General features: G+C 36.7%; 1 protein-coding gene and 1 long non-coding RNA gene across 8 annotated transcripts in view; one reads left to right on the top strand and one right to left on the bottom strand.

The window, feature by feature from the left end:
• LOC147907624 (uncharacterized) overlaps nucleotides 1-20,975 on the bottom strand; it is a 155,326-nt gene that overhangs the window by 8,656 nt on the left and 125,695 nt on the right. The gene's annotated exons all lie outside the window — the stretch shown is intronic.
• Nucleotides 1-20,975, top strand: part of LOC105146134 (uncharacterized) — a 131,988-nt gene that overhangs the window by 89,133 nt on the left and 21,880 nt on the right. For 6 of the 7 annotated variants that reach the window (XM_011056205.2, XM_011056204.2, XM_011056203.2 and 3 more), the window contains one exon: nucleotides 15,102-15,201. In XM_011056205.2, the coding sequence (XP_011054507.1) occupies nucleotides 15,102-15,201 (100 nt within the window). Of the gene's footprint in view, nucleotides 1-8,754; nucleotides 11,497-15,101; nucleotides 15,202-20,975 lie in introns of those variants that run through there. The other variant, XM_087412659.1, reaches the window with a different exon arrangement.

The following is a 20,975-nucleotide window of genomic DNA, read 5'->3' as shown; positions in this document are numbered from 1 at the left end:
ATAGAGATAGAATTCGTATTAGAATAGAATAGTACTATCTCTGGAACTTTTATCGTAGGGACTTTTTTTTTAATCATGGAAACGTCAATTACATTGGGATGCGTTCTATCAATTTTGCTAAACTGAACTGATGACATAAACTTTTATAACGTACCCTGAAGTAGTATACTATACTAAATTTTAGTAAATATTCGTTTGAATGTAATGTTAACTAAGTATTTGTTACGTAAACATATGTTTATTTTTTGAAGACCACAAAACGACAGATAGTCACATTTAATTCAAACGGGGTGATTTATCTCAGATGACCCAGAATCACCGGATGTCCTTCACGTGGCTGTCTTATCTTCATTATTGCGTATGGCCGGGGTTATGAAAATCGTAAACAAGTGTATACCGTTCTTTTTATGTCTTCCCATAGAAACGCAATTTCTATCTCCTTTGCGAAAACACAGCGCGCGACAACGAATGCATTTTCTTTGACGGTCAGGGCCGGTGGGTGGCAGCGAGGTGACCAACCTACAGTTGGTTTAGAATAGAAACCGACTCTCCCGTCGGTCTTTCTCCGCTCCGCGATCTATTTATAATCAGTGACTTTGATCTCTCTTTCGCTCTTTCTTTCCTTTTCCTCGCGAGTTCTCTCGAGCAACACGTAAGACTCGTAATTTTTACTCATGCTACCTTCACATGAAAATGTACTTCTATATCGTAGGATCGCATCGTTTAGCATTAGATTTGAGCAGAGTGAGAATTATATTATATCTTTTTTACAATTCGATGTTAATGCTCGCTCAAAAAAAAGAAGAAAATATTACATTTAAAATACTTTTTTAATATTTATCATAAACAATGTTCATGAAGAATAGTGCGTTCACAATAATATAAGAAGATATAGGCACTGCGGATGGAAAAATAACAATCTCTGCTGCATCATAAAATGTTGTTCTTTAATGGAATGGAAAACGATCTTGTCGATGTTTTTGTAATCCATCCGCTTGTATTTTCGTGATGGCTTGTACGTTGAATTCTATTTTTTTTTCTCGTGACAAACGATACGTGACACAACCGTCGGTGATCCTAATTCGAGATCAGCCTGCCAATACTTTCGTTTCCGCTTTTAGTTCCGGCACATGGTTTTTAAGGGATAAGTTCAATATGTTCTTCGTATACTCGCAAGAATATATATGTTCTATTTTTATATAACCAATAGCTATCGTTTCTCACGTATCATTGTAAACATGAATGCAAAAATTATAAAATAGAAAGAAATTTGAAATATCGTAAGAATTAATAAATTCTTTGGCTTCAATTTTTCATTAATAATAACTACAATTTTTATTACATCAACCTATAGTTAAAATTGCATTAAAAAAAAATTTCGTCTTTTGTAGTCGAAGTATAACATAATATTATTTTGTGTAGTTTACAAAATTTACAATTATATAATCGTTTTATAATAAGAAAATTACATAATCAATTTATAATAAAAATATTTTTTTTTCTTTCGAAAAGTATTTTGGAAATCTCGCGATTGGAGCTGTGTCGTAAGGACTTCTTCGCGCTTCCTGTCGTATTCCGACAAGTCCGATCTTTCGTAAGATGACACTATAGAGGAGTCGGCTATATTTAAACTAACGTCGGGCCACAGACCTATGATTGGGATGCGTGGATACACGATGGGACGTGCCTGACGAACGGAAGTTCATTGCAAGCTGCAACGAGGGGAACGGTAAGCTGTTGTGTCGCGGAGACGAAAGGGAGTCGTGGGTGATTCAAAGTGATTCATTTTTTCCGTAAGTCTTCGATATAAAAGATTATATTATTTTTAAATTCATATTGTTTCGGTATAATCACAAGTTGAACGTTAATTTTCACAATCTGAAAATTAACCTTCCGTCGGTAACATGAATTTTAACTCTTTCGTCAATAACATTCGAGAAACAAAACGATTTTTTATTACTTCGGATTATATAAAATTTGAAAAAAATCTGGTACTATATTTACCAAAGCTTTAACATTGAATTTGTACTCTTATAGAAACAAATTGTATTTTACTTTTTTTACAGACTCAAATGTATCTGCCAAAATTTATAATCAAAATATGGTTTAAAGACTTTAGTTGCCAGCGGAGGATTAAAATAAAGAACAGCCGTTGGCGTTATGGAATCACGACGTAGAATCAGATAATCTGAAATACGTGAAATAGGACGTTTCTCGGTATTTAGGAAAATCCAGCGCGACACAAAATTAACTCTCTACAGAAACATGAGAAAGTGAGTTTTATACGTTTCCTTTAACGCACGCGATGTCAAGTGATATTTCATGAGTACGAAAATAAATCCACGCTTTTATTGAAACCACCGTCGGCGGACTGCAAAATATTGTATGGAGAAGAGTTTGCTGCTCGATGTTCGATGCAATTACAAGCGAATTGTAGCATCTATGCGCAGGCGCAATACCCACTTCCGCGAAACGAGTCAATTCTCCACTCTGGATCCAATATCGTCCAATTGCCGAAGGCGGTCGCAAAGAGAGCTACGGGGAAATTGCGAGAGACTATTTGCGTCATTACTTACATAGATTCTCGCCTGTTGACCTTTCGTGGAAGTAATGTAACTAATGTAATACTGCCAAACAAAAAACAAATCTAAATTTTAATTGGCAATGGAGTAAAAGAAAAATCTCTTCCGAGTGTTCGTGATCGAGAATAGAGTATTTCTGTAGACAGTTTTCGTTGAGAGTGACGTTCCAGCTGCTCCGCTTTTTAAGAATTTTAAGTGTTGAAATTAGAATGTCGGATAACTAAAACACAGCTTTATCTTAGCGCGCCAGCAAAGCTGCCATAAATCCGACCAACGAACTTACAGCTCGCGCTTGTGCAACGGGGTTCATGCTGTTGATTTTGAATGCGACGGGGAGACTAAACCGTGGCGAAGCGTTGGAGAACCCACTAATCAGTTTGACGTAGTTTATAAAATAATTAACGACTTCAATTATGCCGCGGTAATGGCAGCTTTGTTGTGTCAGGTGCACGGGAAAGATGCGATTACAAAGGTGCCCCGTATTCCAACGGAGCAAAGAAGGACCCCGTTTTCGTGAAAGTGCGCACCCAGCGGGTACACCTACATGTAACGTTAGGGGATGTGGAAACGCGGGTTTAATTTTCAGTAGATGCCCAAAGCCACGAGCTTTACAACGGTATCTCTTATTACGAATCGTAAACTTTTGACTCGCCTTGGGCGAGCTTGCTTAATTACTGGGTCACTGCTAATTAAGCAACCATCATAAACCATCCACCCTTCTAACGTCAACAACATTAACCGAAACGTTTTCCATTGCTATTACTCGCCGTTACTCCGTTTTTACAATAGGGAGCAGAAACGTAACGGTAATTAAAAAAGTCAATTCTCTGTGAAACGAGTCTCTCTTAAAAAAGAAGCATTTTGCGTGTATAAAAATTGCGAGGGGGTCTCAGGGGGATAGGTCTCAGTATTGTCGATACGTCACGAAATATTGACAATAATGATTTAATATTATTTTGAATGCACATAAATTATTTGTGCGATACCAATATTGAATTTCGATTAACAATGACATTAATATTTATGTCGAGTTTGCAATAGTAAATTCTAATATACGATGACATTAATATTGCGATGCAAAGACTTAATATCATTTCATTATAGGATACTTGTGTCGATAACTTACACATACATCTATAACTACACAGCTCATAACTGTAATTACGTTTTCAAATTAACTATGTATCTTTTGCCTTTCTACTTTTGCCTTTCGTCTTTCCGTTGATAATACGCAGGGCACTTTTCCCATTAGTATCACTTGTCCTACTAATTGTTCTTTTTTTATAAATATTAATATTGACTTTTGTAAATATTAATATCGATCGAGTCCTTTCGGACTTGGAACATGGTCGCGATGACTCGTGGACATTTATATCTCTCTCACAACGAACTATGCCGCGTAGATAACTGGTATCCTGTTTGCCTATTGTTACATCGAAGCAGCCATCGCTAGGCGTAACGGCGCTTCTATCTTCCGACCATATTTTCATCTTTTTTGTGGAAGAATCGGGGGAAGGCGCGCACAAACGCGAATCGTCGGCTGGCGTTACGGCTTGCACTTTTTCTTTCGATGCGTCCGACAGTTCGCGCACTAACCGTGCTGCATCGAGAAATGCAGCGGCTGCAAAGCGTCCGACGTCCAACGAAGCCAATCTTAACGCTCGGCTCGTTAAATCGTAGCGAAGGGACGTAGCGGTTTGCCGGTTCAAGGGACAATCGGGCCCTTTATCACGCCGTTCTATAACGAGACGATTCCGACGGCTTTTTATCGCAGTCGACTATCGTCGAAGCAACGTAATATCGTCGATCGCATTACTCTCTGAAAAAAAAAAATTATATCTCGAAATATCTTGCTCTAATTGCATCGCATATATGAAATAGACGATGGATAAAAATCACGTTAGAGATATCACAGGAAGCAGTTAAACGATTTAACAAGAAGATACAAATATAACTCGGTCTTTCAATGCTTGCGGACAGTCGAATTTGATGCTAAAATTACATTGAGAATCTCCGTGAAATCCTCTTATCGGATATCTCTTAATAATTTTCGATCAAATTTGTAAAGTTTGGATTAACAAATAAATTAACTCAATGATTTGAAAACTGAAGTAAGCAAGCTAGATCAGATTATAATAATTTGCGATTGAGTACAATTGTGAAAGGCGGATATATGGCAGGAACGAAGAGATTAGTAATTGCATTTATCTTCACGTGTCGAAATATTTCAGCAGATTGAAACAAAAACCAGCTCCTCAATGTATGTGGTTCTTTTAATAACGTAACAATCCTTGATTTCTCCTCCTTTTTCTATCATTTTTTTATATCTCTTCCCAATGCGAGTGGATATGCGTGTCCATTAGCATTATTAAGGCGCTCTGTTTTGGCTAAGATTGCATCTAGCCAAGTTGAATTATGCTTTACTCGTTAAAATTAAATTTTTATATCAAAACGTAACAAAGTCGATGATCTAAACAGCAATATTCCCTGCATCCAGAAATCATTTAATTGAATAAGTATCTAAATTAGAAATAGATATAATTCTATTATATATAAAATAATCAATTAATTACATTGTTGCTTATCCAACATAGATTATCCAAATAATAGAATTTTATTGAAATTATTATGGAAAATACTTTGTTAGCGTGTACGCGCACAGGTAGAAAGTGCAGTATTTTCTCACAAAAATAAAGTTACGAGTGTTCGAGCGTTGCAAACTTCCACGTTGCCGGATATGAATTTTTCCAATGTATTACTTTGCAAGCACAGAACGTATTGATCGTTCGCTACCGGTACAACCGATAAATCGTTACCAGAAACCGGAGTTACCGGAACCCTATACGTTCCGGTTCTTCAAACACCGTTTTATCAGAACGAATGCTCGACCCAAGCGATCTCAACGGGCTGACCGGTCGCAACGGTGAACCGGAGATAAAGCACGAAACAGGGAGTATGAACCGAAATGTTATGTTATCGCAATATATTTGATCGAATACTGCTATTTCAAGGAGGTACCCGGCAGTCGTAAGAAATGCGAGTGCAGATCATTCGTTAAAAAATATCTTTCGCTGCATACGATTTCCAAGTCGTGTGTATTGCACTGTTTATTTTTAAATTGCAAATCGTCGATTATACGCGGAGAAAAACGGTTGAGTGATTTTTACCTTACAAGACTAGTCAAAATATTCTGACTATTTCTGCTGAACTTATGACAAACTTGCCTGAAATTAAAAATACCGAAGATATAAGGTCAAAAGTACATTATAATTGTAGTAAATCCATTCAAATGATTATCGTACAATTCCCAAAATTTACGAAATAAAAAGTATCTTATAGTGTAACTATATAACGACGATCGTTCATTTATCAGAAAAGTAAAGTAAATTTTACATAAATAGGCGTCCTTATATAAACCTGCTGATTCCATAAAATTTACTAGAATTCTAGCGTACATTTTTCTCCGTGTAGACATTGTTTTGAAAGATATTTTTATCGATGATAAAAAATTAGACACGGTGAAATAGGTAGATATATAAAAATATAAATGGAGATGAGTAACAAGCAGTTAGCACTCTATGCGTAATATTAAATTACGTATTTTATTCAACTTCGATATATTAACCTTTTAAGAATTAACGAACATAAAATATCTCTTTCTTTATCCGTTGATTCCATTAAATTAATTAATTGCCAGGTTATCGTATATTATCAGTCCTCATAAACTTTCGGAATGCAACGATACTCGTATATTAGGATAATTCTCTGCGTTTTAACGTCGCGAAGTAATACGTGTAACGTTATAATATCCTATTTAATAAATAACGTTTAATCGATACGTAATTGTCACAGTTAATGTTAATAAATGATTATGATCCTTTATTGAAATCATGCTAATGACATCCGATATTGCAAGCAGTTTTGTACATAAAATATGATTCACGTGAGCCTACCCTTTCTCTATTGATATACTTGGTAGGGTGCTCGCGATTGATGATCCTGCGGGTACCCTCGTCGTGACAGATAACCGAAGACACTGAGTCAGCGTGATGAATATTAGAGTGGTAGTTTTACCGGAATTGAAAATTTAGTTTCATTCATCCGAATCCAGTGATTTCCCCACGTATTTACACATTCCTAGAAAGGAAAATGTTAGAGATAATAGAAATAGAAAAATGTTGATAAGTCATTATCAGGCATTAAAAGGAAGTCATTATAAATAATAATCATTAGATAGTCTTATAAAGTGATCAAGAATAAAAATTTCAATGACACGTTTCATTTCGAAGATAGAAATATCTTAACGTAGTGTTATGTTAATAACTTTTTCATTTGATTTATATTTCTTACAATGAAATTTAATCAGTTCGCCGATGTTCTGTATACGTTTTCGAAAATAATCCTTTAATCATTGCGAAGTAACGTAGCCCTTGTCGACAGTGCAATGCGTACGAACAAGTTAACTGGTCATACGAATGCGGATGTTAACGAATTATTTTGATTGGGACTCGTTGGAATCTCTGCTGGTACCCACGTAACTATAAGGGAAGTGAATAGCACGGTTAAGTCTCGACGAGCATCGGAGAGATGGAGGCTAGATCGATCTAATTTGCCGAACTGGCAGGATGTTCCCTATTCTCTGGCAAGGATCGCACGGTGATAAGCGGCGAACTTAAAAGGAACGCTTCTTCCGGACCGTAATTTAACGTTAGGGTGGTCGATTAGAATTATATGATTAGGATCACACGATTGATCAGTCTGATTTTCGATGCTTATTGAACCGAAGAACGGTTGCTTAGCAATTCTATCTCCACAGTCTGATGAAGAAAACTGTAAAATAAAAAGATTATAATTTCGAATTCAATCCAGCTATACGATAGTAAAATAAAAGATGAAATTGAAGGACACTGAGATAAACTTCATCAATAAAAAACGATACATTTTTAGCGTTAATAAAATTTTTCAAAATTTTGTCGTGAATTATATCTTTTCATCGTACTTTTCATCGTTCAATTCGTTTGTTTAAATCACGAGTAGAAATTTCAAATAATTGAAGTCGCTGTTACTGTAATCACACTCAATGAAAGAAATTTCTTCTCGTCCTTCGACGGAAGGACGACCGTTCCTCTTTCTTTTTTCCACATAGATGACCTCGGAATTTCTGCTAATGCTTATTTCCCGACGAGCGCCTTGGAGAAGATGACACCGCTATACATTACGCGAGTATTGTTCGCGATGCTTGTCGAGATTTCACGCTCGTCTGGGCGCATGGCCACGCGCGCTGAAAAGCGCCGTGAGTAACGTCTTATCTTCAAGGAGGCGCGATGACATCGTTCGTGCACGTGCATTTCTCTAGTACGTGCATTGTGCAAGACGATTGGTTTTCTCTGTCAATACTCGCGTGTGCGCGTGTGTGCATGTCGTTATACAGGACGATTCGTTTTCATCTCACTTGGATTTCAACTTGAACCCTTAACTCGAATTTCAACCCAGGCTTAATAAAAATCTAAAGAAAAGAATAGGGTTGAAATCTTATTACGGTGAACGAGCTGAAAGACAACGCGATGTAATTCACAAAAATGATAAAAATGTAATCTATTTTCTCAATTATTTTTTTTAATTTTATGACACAGGTGATAGATTAAGTTTAGAATTGTTCGTTAAACTCAAACGGGGTGAACTGATATTTTAATCTTGACTCTGTTACAAAAGTTTTTCAAGAACTTTTGAAAATTTATCCAGTGGCTTTGAGATGTCCTGTATATGTGAACGTACCGTACCGGATATGCAAACACGTGATGGAAGGTAGCACGTGAGTATGTTGTCGCGACGCATATTTATCTTTCAACGTATCTTGCAGTCGGTCGACGTCCCTTAGACATAACGAATATTTCTCTGTCGAAGAACGACGTTCGCCATGACGATTTCCTAGATTATGAGGACATTCGAACTGACACACAGCTTCTGAGGCAAAGTTATTATATGTATTTTACACAAGGCTACTATTAGGCAATGGTTAACGTCGTAAAGTATGAGAGATTAAATATTTTGCGCATATTTACGATTTTTTAAATGCAGACAGTTTAATTCTTTAAACTGTCATCAAACAGAATTTGTACGAAATTTCTATTATTAAATAATTATAAATTAAATGTCCAATATCGTTAGAAATTAAAAACGCTATCGAAAGGTTCTTTTTATTCGAATCGCAGGCACGAGAAATTATTTATTATATTTCGATATTAAAAGGAATAACAATAAAGTTTTTCCTTGAGATATTTCAATCTTGATGCGGGAAAAATCAGAGCTACATTTAGCATTAAAGGCGTGAGGAAGATACACGTGACCTCGGTTTCGAATCGGACTCGTTTTTCTCGACGCTGGCAAAACGAAAAATACCTCAGTCCCATAGGGAACACAAGCGGCCTCGGCAACGGGTCTATAATTACCCTTTCCCTTTGCATCCTCTGCTTCTACCACATTTCTGGGATTTCTAGACCAGAATACGCGCGTTCCCAGCCACTTTGCAAAATTGCGCGCGGAATCGTGAACTTCGCAACCCCCGCAAACTTTTCAGCTAAGCAAATTTTAACTTTACTCAAAGACTTGAAAGTTTCAAGTTTAAAGACGATTTTATATTGTGTTGATTTCGTTAAACTTGTCAGCGAAGTTGAACGATTTGCTCTGTTAAATGTCCATGAGGCGAATGATATTTTTCGGCGTGGAAGAATCGGATTGCAATGTTGACGAACGATACGAGAGGGTGCATACACCTCCATGAACAGATTTATCGAATACGTGTGAGTGCCTGTCGCGTGGATAGTCCGCACAATGCGGCACTTGAACATTGCGGTTATTCTTCTGAAATCAAACCTTGATGCATTGCTAGGGACAACTAAATTATTTTATAGTACTGAAAAGCAAAAAGGAGAATAAAACGAGAGTCCAAACAAAATTTTATTAGGATATACAACAAGATAGTTTTAACAGATTTATATCGTTATACCATTTAATAAAGTATGATATATACGAGATTAATACGAGATTATATTGATGTGTATATTATTAACCGTATCGATTAGCAACGTCGCATCTGAATGACCGTCGAATCGCTTCACTCGACGTGCCATCATTCTTTTCGACCCCAGCTTGTCAGGGGTTAACTTGAAATCCCTTTTTGTAACGCGATTGCTGCAGGGGTGCGAATGCACGCAATCGTTGCAAACAGGGCGATCAGGTTGTTCACCGACGCGCCAGGATAAAATAACATACGAGATACGCGTTTACAATAAAGCCTTTGTTATTAATAAAGCATAGAATTGCAGGTGTTTTTATAGTGGAAGAGTTAACTTGTTATCTCGTAATTTTTTCTAAAATCGTTTAATATTAATAGAGTTTTAAAGAGAGTTTTAAATAGAGTAATAAATTAGCAACTATAAAAAGCTCCTCTTATAAAACTATCCTTTATACTTGTTATTTAATTTATTATTAATATTCATGAATGGACGAATTAATAATTCATACCGATGATTTAATTCTCTTAAATAATCAACTTAAACTACTTGAACGTGTGCTATTTATAAATTATCGATGTATAAAATTAGGAACAGTATTAATAATATTCTCATTATATTAATAATTTAAGAAATTCGAAAGTTATATTATTCGAGGTAATATCATATTATTACTCCACATTTCATTTTTTAAAACTCGACAAACCGGAAGTAACCTTACTCTCATCGAAAGTTTCACAACGTAGGAATGTTTTCGAAGAACTTTCGCACAATTTCAGAGCTTCCAAGAGCTCCTTCTCAACTTGATTAAGAAAAAATTGTTATCTTCGACGAAAGAATAGTAAAGGACACTTTAGTGTTCTGACTAGAACGATACGCAGGAAGGAAGGCGTTGCGTCCGATGTTCCTGCAGGAACCGACGGAATCGATAGACGCGCAAGCGCTTCTCGTGCCAGGAATCGAGAGAACCAGGAAGAGAGAGAGAGAGAGAGAGAGAGAGAGAGAGAGAGAGAGAGAGAGAGAGAGAGAGAGAGAGAGAGAGAGAGAAAGAGAAGCGGTGAGGTCCTCGGCACCGTCCTCTATGCGGCGGAGGGAATCGAGAGGGTGAGTGGGACGTGGACCGACCAGCCTTCACGTTGAATCCCTCGCGGATCAGCATCCAGTGCTCGTATCACAACGACAGCCGCGATACCGCCGTCCGTCCGCGCGTTTTCAGCCGTCCGTTCCCTTCAGCTCGTGCGTTGCGATCTAATTAATCTTACAGCAGCAACTACATGCAGTAATAGTAGTGGCTGACAATGTACAGCTTAAATTGTAGCTCGAAGATGGTCTTTTCACAGAACTCTCTTAATTTATTTATTTAGAGGAAAGATACTTCTTGTAATTCGATTCAGACGTCTAGATGTTTTGATGCAGCGAAGAAGATCTGTTATAAACAGATACACGAAAGCGATGTGAGAAAAAGAATGATATTATAAAATTAAAAAAAACTATTACAAAATTTAAAAAATAATTAGACACTTGAATCGGTTCCTTTTTTTTTTTTTTTTTAAAGAAAAATCGCAAACAGTGCGGTGTTATTGTCTTTAATTTCTTGATAGTTTGGGTAGTTCACTATAATAATGCCGTTATCTTGTTGCTCTTGGAAACGTCAAACCAATTTAAGGTGCTGAAAGAGGACTACATGATGGACCGTTTGGCGTTTCGATTCGTCTAAAATCAAAATATATCCAATATTAATAATAAATGAAGCCGTCCACGTATGACGTCCGGGCATCGATGAAGCCGCGCGAGATGGGAGTCAAGTGATCTTTCGCGAAGTTTGAGGAAATAATCGCGCTTCTGTCACCTGCCAAATGGACAGGTTATTTCGATGGAAGAGCCACAAGACGCAGGACGATGTGAGTACACACGGAAACATACGAGCTACTCACGTCTCATGGCATTTACATTCGACTATGCAAACCCGTGTGCGGCAATAAAAATCCCAAAGGAGTCTGGTTGATGTTTTACGATGTCCCATTCTCACCTATTCCTGTTGAATAATACCTACTACGATAAACTGAAGGATCAATGCCTAAAAATAATATTTAAAGTATTCGAAAAATATCTTAATCTCTTCCATGTGATTCTCTTTCGTGTTCTTCGTGGAATTTTCTGTTGTTTAGCGAAATTTTTTAATTATACTAATTGTTAATCTTTTTTCACTTACGATAATTAAATTATAACGCTACAATGCTATGTGCGTTTCATATAACATTTTATGTTAGAAAACTGTAATTTTACTGTTATTATAATACATTTAAAAGATAAAAAAAGTAATTTGGACTTTCGAACAAATATAAAAGTGAAAAAGACTAATGGGAATTGACACAGTAATTAGTGTACAAATTTCATTAAATAAATATAATTCTTATTAAATAATTTCACAATATTAAGCGAATACAATTATATGTTTTGGACGGCGCTTTTGGCTATCTTCAATAATGAATGAAATCAATATATTGTCAATCTGCTATTATTCTGTACTGAAAAAAAAGATTAATTGCTGCAACAATTTAGATAGTAAAATATAATATTTTTATTTGGCTGCAGCCTATAATATATCGAAATTATATACTGACATTGAAGATAGGCTAAAAATTTGCTGCTACAACCAAAAACTGATTGCTGCAGCCATATAAAAATGCTATGCCATATTTTACTATCTAAAAAAAAATTGTTGCAGCAGCCAATCTTTTCTTTCAGTGTATCTTTTATAATAGCAGAATTAACACTGCATTCATTTCCTTCGCTAATACATGACCAAAGCGTGAATCGAAACCGTTCAATTATAATATCGCTTATAATGCTACAATTATTCATTAAGAATTATATTCATTTAATAAAATTTGCGCATTTATTATTCCTCCTATTGCTGTCATTAGCTCTTTTCACTTTTATATTCGAATGATACGTTTATATTCATAAAATTTTATCATATCATTCATATTCATAAAATTTTATCTATGTCGGAAGAAGATTGGATTAAAGGGTTCGATGAAGGTCGAAAGATTAAAATAAGAAGATAAAATGTTCCATCTAAATACTACCGAGCTCTCGTATCGAGCTCGGGGTTTAATGCAAGCACGCTGATAGTACGGAATACGTGAATACGCATGAAACGAGACACGGGCGTAACGTCCGCGTCCGCGAGTTTCGCGTTACAGGAAGAGCCGGCATTATCCGTGCGGATCTAATTGTTGCGTCGGTTGGCCGAATGATGGTTAACGGGTCGTTCACCACACCCACACCGAGCTCATCGCCGATATAGTATGAATATCAGATAGGAAGTATTCAGCGAACACAGGCGGTACATGAATACAATTAAAAGTTTTGAAAGCTCGAAAAAGATTACGGTGATGATAGCAGTATAATTTTCTTAAGAATAAACCATCAAAAAGGTTTGGTAAATATTCTTCTTTGTGATTACTTTACAATTGTCCCTTATAAAGAAAGCTTTATGAAATTTATATTAGAATACATCAATAACAAACAACAATTGATTAATAATTCGGAAACTCTCTCACCCTCCTCTCTCTCTCTTTCTTTCTCTCTCTTTCTGTTAATATATCTCGTTAAATATTTATAAATTACGTCAAATACAATGCCGTTGCAAACCGTAGTTGATGTATGGCGCTGCGCTTGTAATTTGTAATAATATAACATAATGAAAATCTCTGTGGTTGCATATTAAAACAAATATTCGGCGCAATGCATTAACACACATACATACGCAAACACACGAAACTTCAGGGATATCTATACCTAGAGACGAACTCTCGGACTGCTAACTATAATTTCGCAGCGCTCAGAGAACAATGCGTACTTGTCCATTCATGCTTCTATCGTCGCTGTTTATAAATCCTTCTAGACAATTTACGACGCGCCAGTTTCCTTTTGACAAGGTGGTCGTGCGGTCTATTTACATTGTATCGAGCCACCTAGTTCGCGCATTAAACTTCAGTGACCCAATAATGATCACCAGGTCGTTCACCATAACCCGTACCTCTCTAAGGTTATCGATGCATGCCAGTCAGGTTGCCTATCTAAAAGCACGCGCGCGCGCACGATTATAGAAGATAACGTTATCCGTTGGCGCTATCCTCAGAAGTTGAGGAGCACAACGCTCCTCTCCTCTCGTCGCTGGTGTGATTTTATCGCGCAAAATATTGAAAAGCAGAGGCTGCTAATCACTGACTTAACGATACACAAAGGCTGCTTATTTTTATCTTGCGGAAGTTGCTGCTTAAAAATAAAATTTCTGCCTCTAATAAGAGTCACTTCTAATAATAAAAGTATAAGAGGATTATAAGATCTAAAGTAGGACATTTTTTTTTGTAAACATTATTTTGAAAATAAACACCGTTCTTTTATTATTAAAACATGTGAAATATTTTTATTAGATTTACTTAAATGTATAAAAATTGCCGAAAAGATGTATAATATAATATAATATAATCAATTTAGCTAATTTTTTAAATCATTTTTTAGAAAATTCATTGCAAAAAGATTATGGCAATCATTAAGAATTTGCTAGTTTTTACAATGTTGCTAGTTTTTTTTTTAAATTTAATTAACACGATTGATGAGGATTAATTTTGAAATAGATTACGTTACCGAGTCACTTTTTTTTCTCTCGATTAATATTTTGATAATCTATAACCGGAATGTCACGGATATTTTTCGTGAAAAATGTTCTCTGTATTGTTTGATATTGACACAAAACGGATTGCGAGTATTTTTATCACAATTAATAGTACAGCTCAACTATTTTATTTTATTTTATAAGAGAAAAAGTCGCACGTGCCGCAAAGCCTCTTTGTGAGTGCAAGTGACTTAATGCTTTCGACTGTACAAATCTCATCCGCAATCGAGGATTGGAAACGTAAAAGGATTTCCAGAGGATTACGGATTGAGGTGGATTTCTAAGACGAGAAAGGTCGAAGAAATGCCGAGGTTACTTTCTAGCGTGGATTCGATTTGAATATCATCTTTTTCCGCTACGCCATACATGACACCACGTTTTTCGTCACTGATAACTCAGACATTCAAGAATATATTTGCGTGGTGCTACATTTATGAACCGCATACGAATTTATACGCTAAAGGATATCAAAATCGGTTATCTCCTTCTTTCTCAAAATTGATTGTAATAAAAGAGAAGATAGCATTTTTCTAAAAGTTTTCTTATGTGCTTACGATTTATTAAAATCGATAAAATTATTCTAATATTATTGTTTCAATAATAAATTATTGTTCAATATTTGTGCAGTCTTAATAAAATCTAATAGACCGACTACTAAGACTGGAAATGAGACTTTTAATCTTCTTCATCAACTAGTCCCTTTAAAAGGGCAGATGGCAGCGGTCATTGCCCTTATTTGCTTAACACGTTGTGGCAACACACATTTCTCGATTGCATTGGAAGTAAAGCTAATGGTGTTTGCTATCTTTCGTGTTGCAGGGTCTTGACAATGTGAGCTCGGCGACCCTCAGGCCCTTTAACTCGGACATCAACACACCGAGGATCGACAGCTACAGGTTCTCCATGGCGAATCTCGAAGGTAAGTTCGCGTACCACTCGCTCGGGTTTATTGATCTCGCTTTCCGGAAAAGTCACTCGATCTGTCGGCGGTTTCCACACGTGCCAGACTCGAGATGCATCTCCGAGAGTGGGACGAAAAGTCGCTTTGAACGACGTGTGTCGACCACTCGAGCCGTCCAGTCCGCCTGATGACTTCTGTCCGATTTTTTGCCGATTTTTTTCTCTCCACGCTTCATTTTCCTCGCTCCGTCAAGTAGAAATGATGAAAGCTCATTGACGTTCCCTCTCAATCGATCGGCAGCTCCTTTCGCGATCTCGTCGCTCCGGATATTTCCGCGCGTTCTAGTTATTTTATCATTTGTTTCTTCTCGATTTCGCGAAGGCAGGAAGCACAGTCGTCTCCCGTGGTGCGTGAATTTTTCACGCTTCCTGGCTCTCTCTCCTGCACAGCTCCTACGCGGATTTCGCTCCGAGGAGACATTAATCGTGCGACAAAGATCGATCGGTGAAATGGCTAACGAGACGCGATACATATCTTCCTGTCGTAAAAATTTATTTCGGCCATTTATTTCCGGTTTAGGCTACCTATACTGGTTCGCCTTTGCCGCCTCTTGATCGATTGATTGCTGCTTTCTCAAGCGGTATGAAATTAATTTGCGGTCGACTTTGATCGTTCGTGTAATCCAATATGTTCCTTTGAGATATTTCTAGTTCCGATAATAACACTCATTTAATTACTTGTTTGGAAAATCGTTTGAGTTTACATGAACCGTGTTTTTTTTTTTTCTGTAATATCTTTTATACGTATTATATCGCGATATTAAGTGTGTAATGTACTCGTACATATGTACTTTTATTTGATTTTTATTTTCGATATATTTATGAATATTCTTTATGCGTCTCGTAGTATTCTACGAATATTGCCCTCTCATTATACACGTCGTTGCAGTCACGATTCTCCCTCTCGATTTCTGTTCTCATACCTCACCCTCGCCCACGCACGCACGTAGTGTACGAGTACAACTGCACGAAACGCGATTATAAGCAGAGGAACAGGCGGACTCACGCCGGAAGATTCTCGAAAGGCTATGCGTGCGTAGCCACAACGATCTTTCTTCGGCTCTCTGTCGTTGCTGCTGCCTGCAAGCTCTCAACTTGCTCGATGCAGAACCCGGGGGCGGACAATCGATACGATGATATATTGTTGTTGCACGATGCAAAGATCAAGAGTTATATATAATGCGGCGGATTTATCGCAGAGGTGGGATTATTATTTTTGCCTCCTCGGCTAATGATTCATCTGGGAACCTTGGACCTCTAAGCGAGACACGTACAGCCTTATTATTTCACACATCGCATTGCAGAGATCAGCTGTTCTCAGCTTTAAACATCTGGGAGTTTAAATGTTACGTTCGATGCTATTTATATATCTAGAATTGTTAGTATAAAATTTAATTAACTTGTATATCTGTGTTTCTCCGAAGTCAGTCATTTCATCAGTAAAGATTTTTCGAATCTGCTATAAAATAAAAACTTTATTTTGTGTTAGTATAAAGTTATTCTATAGAAATGCCAAAATGTATTTGCTGAAAAATGTCTTGAATATGGATAGATAAAAATTGCAGTTTTACATCAAGATTTCAAAAGCATGTGAAACATTCTCGTTTCCTCCAGAAACATGCCTCTCAATTTGAGAACTACTGATCGCGCGATCGGTAGATCGGTAAAGCGCGATGAAACAAACTCCACCTTAAACCATCGGAATTCTCGTTACGGTATTTTCAGGTCGTGATGCTCAGGTTTCGCGATGCGTGAAAAATCCCGAGACGTGCATTCAATTACGGCCACGCGCCTTGCCGCACGTGGAATACTTAATCGAATCATCTCCCGCATTAAAATAGCACGCCAGACGGGCGTCACTTCAATCCTCGCTGCGAAACTACAACGTCTTTCCTATTTTCACGATTCGTTCGCTCTTCTGGTATTCCGTAGATAAGGCGTTGACGTATATTATGACTCGTTACTAATATTTCAAGGTCCCTTCTATCTATATAAAATATTCGTATTCGATTTCATTCAAATATTTCATATACCTTTCAGAGAAAATCTATTTTATATAGAGTGTCCAAATCTGATATTTTAAAGACAGATTTTTTGTAATATTTTAAGATGAAAAGTTTAACGTCGAGGCTATGATAGTTTTCAAATAGAAAGAGTTAAATTACGAATGACAGGACTGAATTTGTGCTGAATTTTGTTATTATCAAAAGCATGAAATTCGAGAAAACATCTTCACTAACCATCTTGCCTGAGTGCGTGAGATTCTAGCCCTGTCATTTTCAATTTTTAAACTCTTCCCATTTGAAAACTATACCCATAGCCACGACATTGTGTGTATGATTTCAGCTATTAGTTTATCTCTTATTGCATTATTGTCTTATTCTGGTTTTGTTACTGGTAGGCTTTGCGTAACAGCAATTTTGCTGACGCCTAACATTTGCAAGCTACTATTGTCTATTGTATTTATATTTGACTATAGTATCTATTATATTATATTTATGTCTATTTTCAGCTTTGCAATAAATAAAATAAAATAAAATAAAATAAAATTTTTGTATCAGACTTTTCTTAAAGTGTTACAAAGGACTATCTTTAAAATATTTATTGTCAGTTTTAGGACACCCTGTATATTAAACATTCTATCAACCCATAATGAGTTGAACAGGTGTGTCGTACAGATTTCAAATATGACTCGCTCATATCGTCGCTGTTCTTTATAGTCTCCATCGCTGATAGGGCTTTCGCAAGCTCGAGAACAAGCTTCTTCTGCTCCGTCTTGCCATCGTTAAACCGATATTGCAAGCCTGTGCATCTTGGCTGAGCAATACCAAGTCTAGACGGTATTAGGATTTACCGGCAATATCCTCTCGCGAGAGAAGCCATCCTTAAATCACGGCGAATCGACGCGAAGTCACGCGCGCGCGATAAAGCGCCCGTAAAGCGCAACATTACGATTACGGTAGCACCCCGGCAAATCGAGGCAGACGATCGTAAAGCGTCATCGAAATCATAACGATTCGTTCGTTCGTGAATAGAAAATTGAAGGATCTATCGTGAAGTAATTGCATTGTCGTACAGTTGCACAGAAGCAACTGTGAAATTAGCGTTGAAACAAATTTTCTCGTCTCCTTAAATCCGAGAGAATTTTTCTTTAAATTCGAGCTTAATTGGGAAGTTTCAGTGATGAGGATTTCGTTGCCGATGAATACGCCTAGACATCATCCGACTGTATTAAATCGCTTTAATTGCGAGATGAAATTTTTAATCCCGATTATTACGAAGATACATTTAGTTGGCACGAACGTCGTGACTATCGCTTCGTGAAGCTGCACGCGATAATCACGACGAAATAGAACGACCACGTAATGTCGTTAAATTAGTAGTAATGCGTGCGTTAGCGTAGTTGGATCTCAATCTATTTACGAGAGTAAATTTTGACCGTTGTTACGGAGAGAATATCAATAAGACGTCGGGCCAGTGGTACGAATCGTCGACAAAGTGAACGACGCCGGAAACGAGGCGAGAATGTTTAATGCGTTGCGGCCATTCATGGTTCCTTTTCGCTGATTTTAACCCCGAGTACAACCCGTGGTTTTATTACTCGCGCACGTTTCAACGTTTCCTCTCTCGCATCGTATAAAACCGTGATGCATTTCTCAGCCACGCTGTGTTAACTGCTACCCATTAATTCGTACTTTTTAACGCCCGTCTCTAAAAATTCAATTTGCAGCGTTTATTAATATCTGGAAATGATTGTTTCGAAATTCGTTGCGAGATTTCACCGTTTTTTTTTCCTTTTCATTGAATATCTGCTGCAGGATTTAATTTGTATCTCTTTCGTAATTAATTAATTGAATTGAATGTAAACGATATATTTCCCAGATTTTCGAGCAATGCTCGATAACTTGAATTCAAGCGCGACAAGTAATCTATTCTTGCGGAGAGAGAGACTTAATTATCCGTTAAACGCGCTAAGAGTAATTTATGCGGCTTGCCACGCGGAATATTTGATTATTTATGAGGCTGGCCGAGAGTATCGATGATCACAATGGTGACGAGCGTATCACCGAAAGAAAGAAAGAATGAAATTCAGAATAAAGTAGGAATAGGAAACGGCTATTCTGAATTATGCGAAGACAATGAGATAGCAGTCCTTGATTGTGAGAGTAGGTAAAATGTGTTGATTAAATTAGTTAATTAATTAATTCACAAAAATCTCTTGTTCATCACGCAATGTTCTTCTATCCTATCTTTTGTGTGTGTGTTATACTTATTGTCATTATAAGGTAATTATAATTATGTCCGGTATTATAGAATGTCTACTGAATACCGATAACAAAATTAATAAAGCAGTGGATTTTAATTCAACTCTTCTTTCTTTTTTAAGAATGCAAAGGAGTGAGCTTCCTTGCAATTTTCTTCGTCGTCTATGGCTCGGCATCTGAAATTCATGCTGAAATTATACATCTCTAATAAGCAGCTTCACCTACAAGCTAACCATTTTGTTCCCTCGATTATTCCACGAAGATTCACGATTCTGTCTCGATGCTCCGTAATTTTATGCGTCGTTTGCGATCGCCATTGAAACGTACTGCTGTTTTATCTCTCACGGCAGTGTCGAACATAACCGGATGTTATTTTAACGATTCCTGCCGATTTGCAGGAATTCGTATATAGGATAAAAGCGTTTGTTATCGTTAACGAGATCAATGTTGATGGTCGCATCAATCTTTCTTGTTCGCTCATAAATCATCGTATCAGACTGTCAAACGTCTCCTTTCATTCGAGCGTAGGGCAACGCGATGATAATTCTCGTCGATTAAATGCAATACTGCCAGACACGTTTGAAGAAACCAATTTTTAAATATAACTCTTCTTAATGCTTGCTATTTCTTTATGGAATTTTTATATACACTTCATTTACAATATAAAAAAATTAATATTGTTATAAATTTTAATGAGGATTGCAAGTATTATATATCTATTAATGAATTTAACACAAATGATTCGATAATTTTGTGTAAATACAATTCTAAAATTAAATAAATTTTATACTTCTTGTTTTGAGCGATGATAAAATATCCTAAAATTTATACAAAAGCATTTCTTATCTACGCCAGTAGATAATATATACGGTTAGAAAATATATTGATATATATATAATGAGAAGCGCGCACGCACACACACATATAAACAAATTACAAATAATTTCATAAGATCCAGAGCGGATATTATGAAAATTATGGGCGAGTAAGAGAATGTCACTGCCTCGTTTGACATTTCTACTAATGTCCCCATTTAATGTCATTTCTCTTTAAGCCACCCCCGCATCATCCGCTTCCTTATGCAGCTCACTGAATATTCACCGAGACTTCTCGTCTTTTCTCCTTCCCTTTCTTTCCTTCTCGTTTCCTTTGTGTGACGCCTTGATTACTTCACCGTGCTACTTCTTCCGCTATTCTCGTTGAGAGACATTTAGGTATCTGTAGACATTACCTGAATCTTGTCTTAAGAATGTGTTAATTCGGTGTAATATTCAGAGCGAAGATTTATATTTAGAAATATGAACGGTTTACTTTTAATTAAAAATCAACTGAGATTATTTAAATAGAAAGAACGGAACTATTCACAATTATTCATGTGAGATTTGATTTAGGATTTAAGAGAAAAAAAAAAGAGAACACTTGCCTCTCTTTGTTCTTTCTTTTTTAAGCTATAAAGCAATTTCGTGAA

This window comes from Acromyrmex echinatior, chromosome 13 (assembly GCF_024713525.1).
Source record: "Acromyrmex echinatior isolate Ae372 chromosome 13, ASM2471352v2, whole genome shotgun sequence".
NCBI classification, from domain to species: Eukaryota; Metazoa; Arthropoda; class Insecta; order Hymenoptera; family Formicidae; genus Acromyrmex; species Acromyrmex echinatior.
The sequence above is the reverse complement of the archived record's forward strand: the minus strand, read 5'-3'. Positions and strand labels throughout refer to the sequence as shown.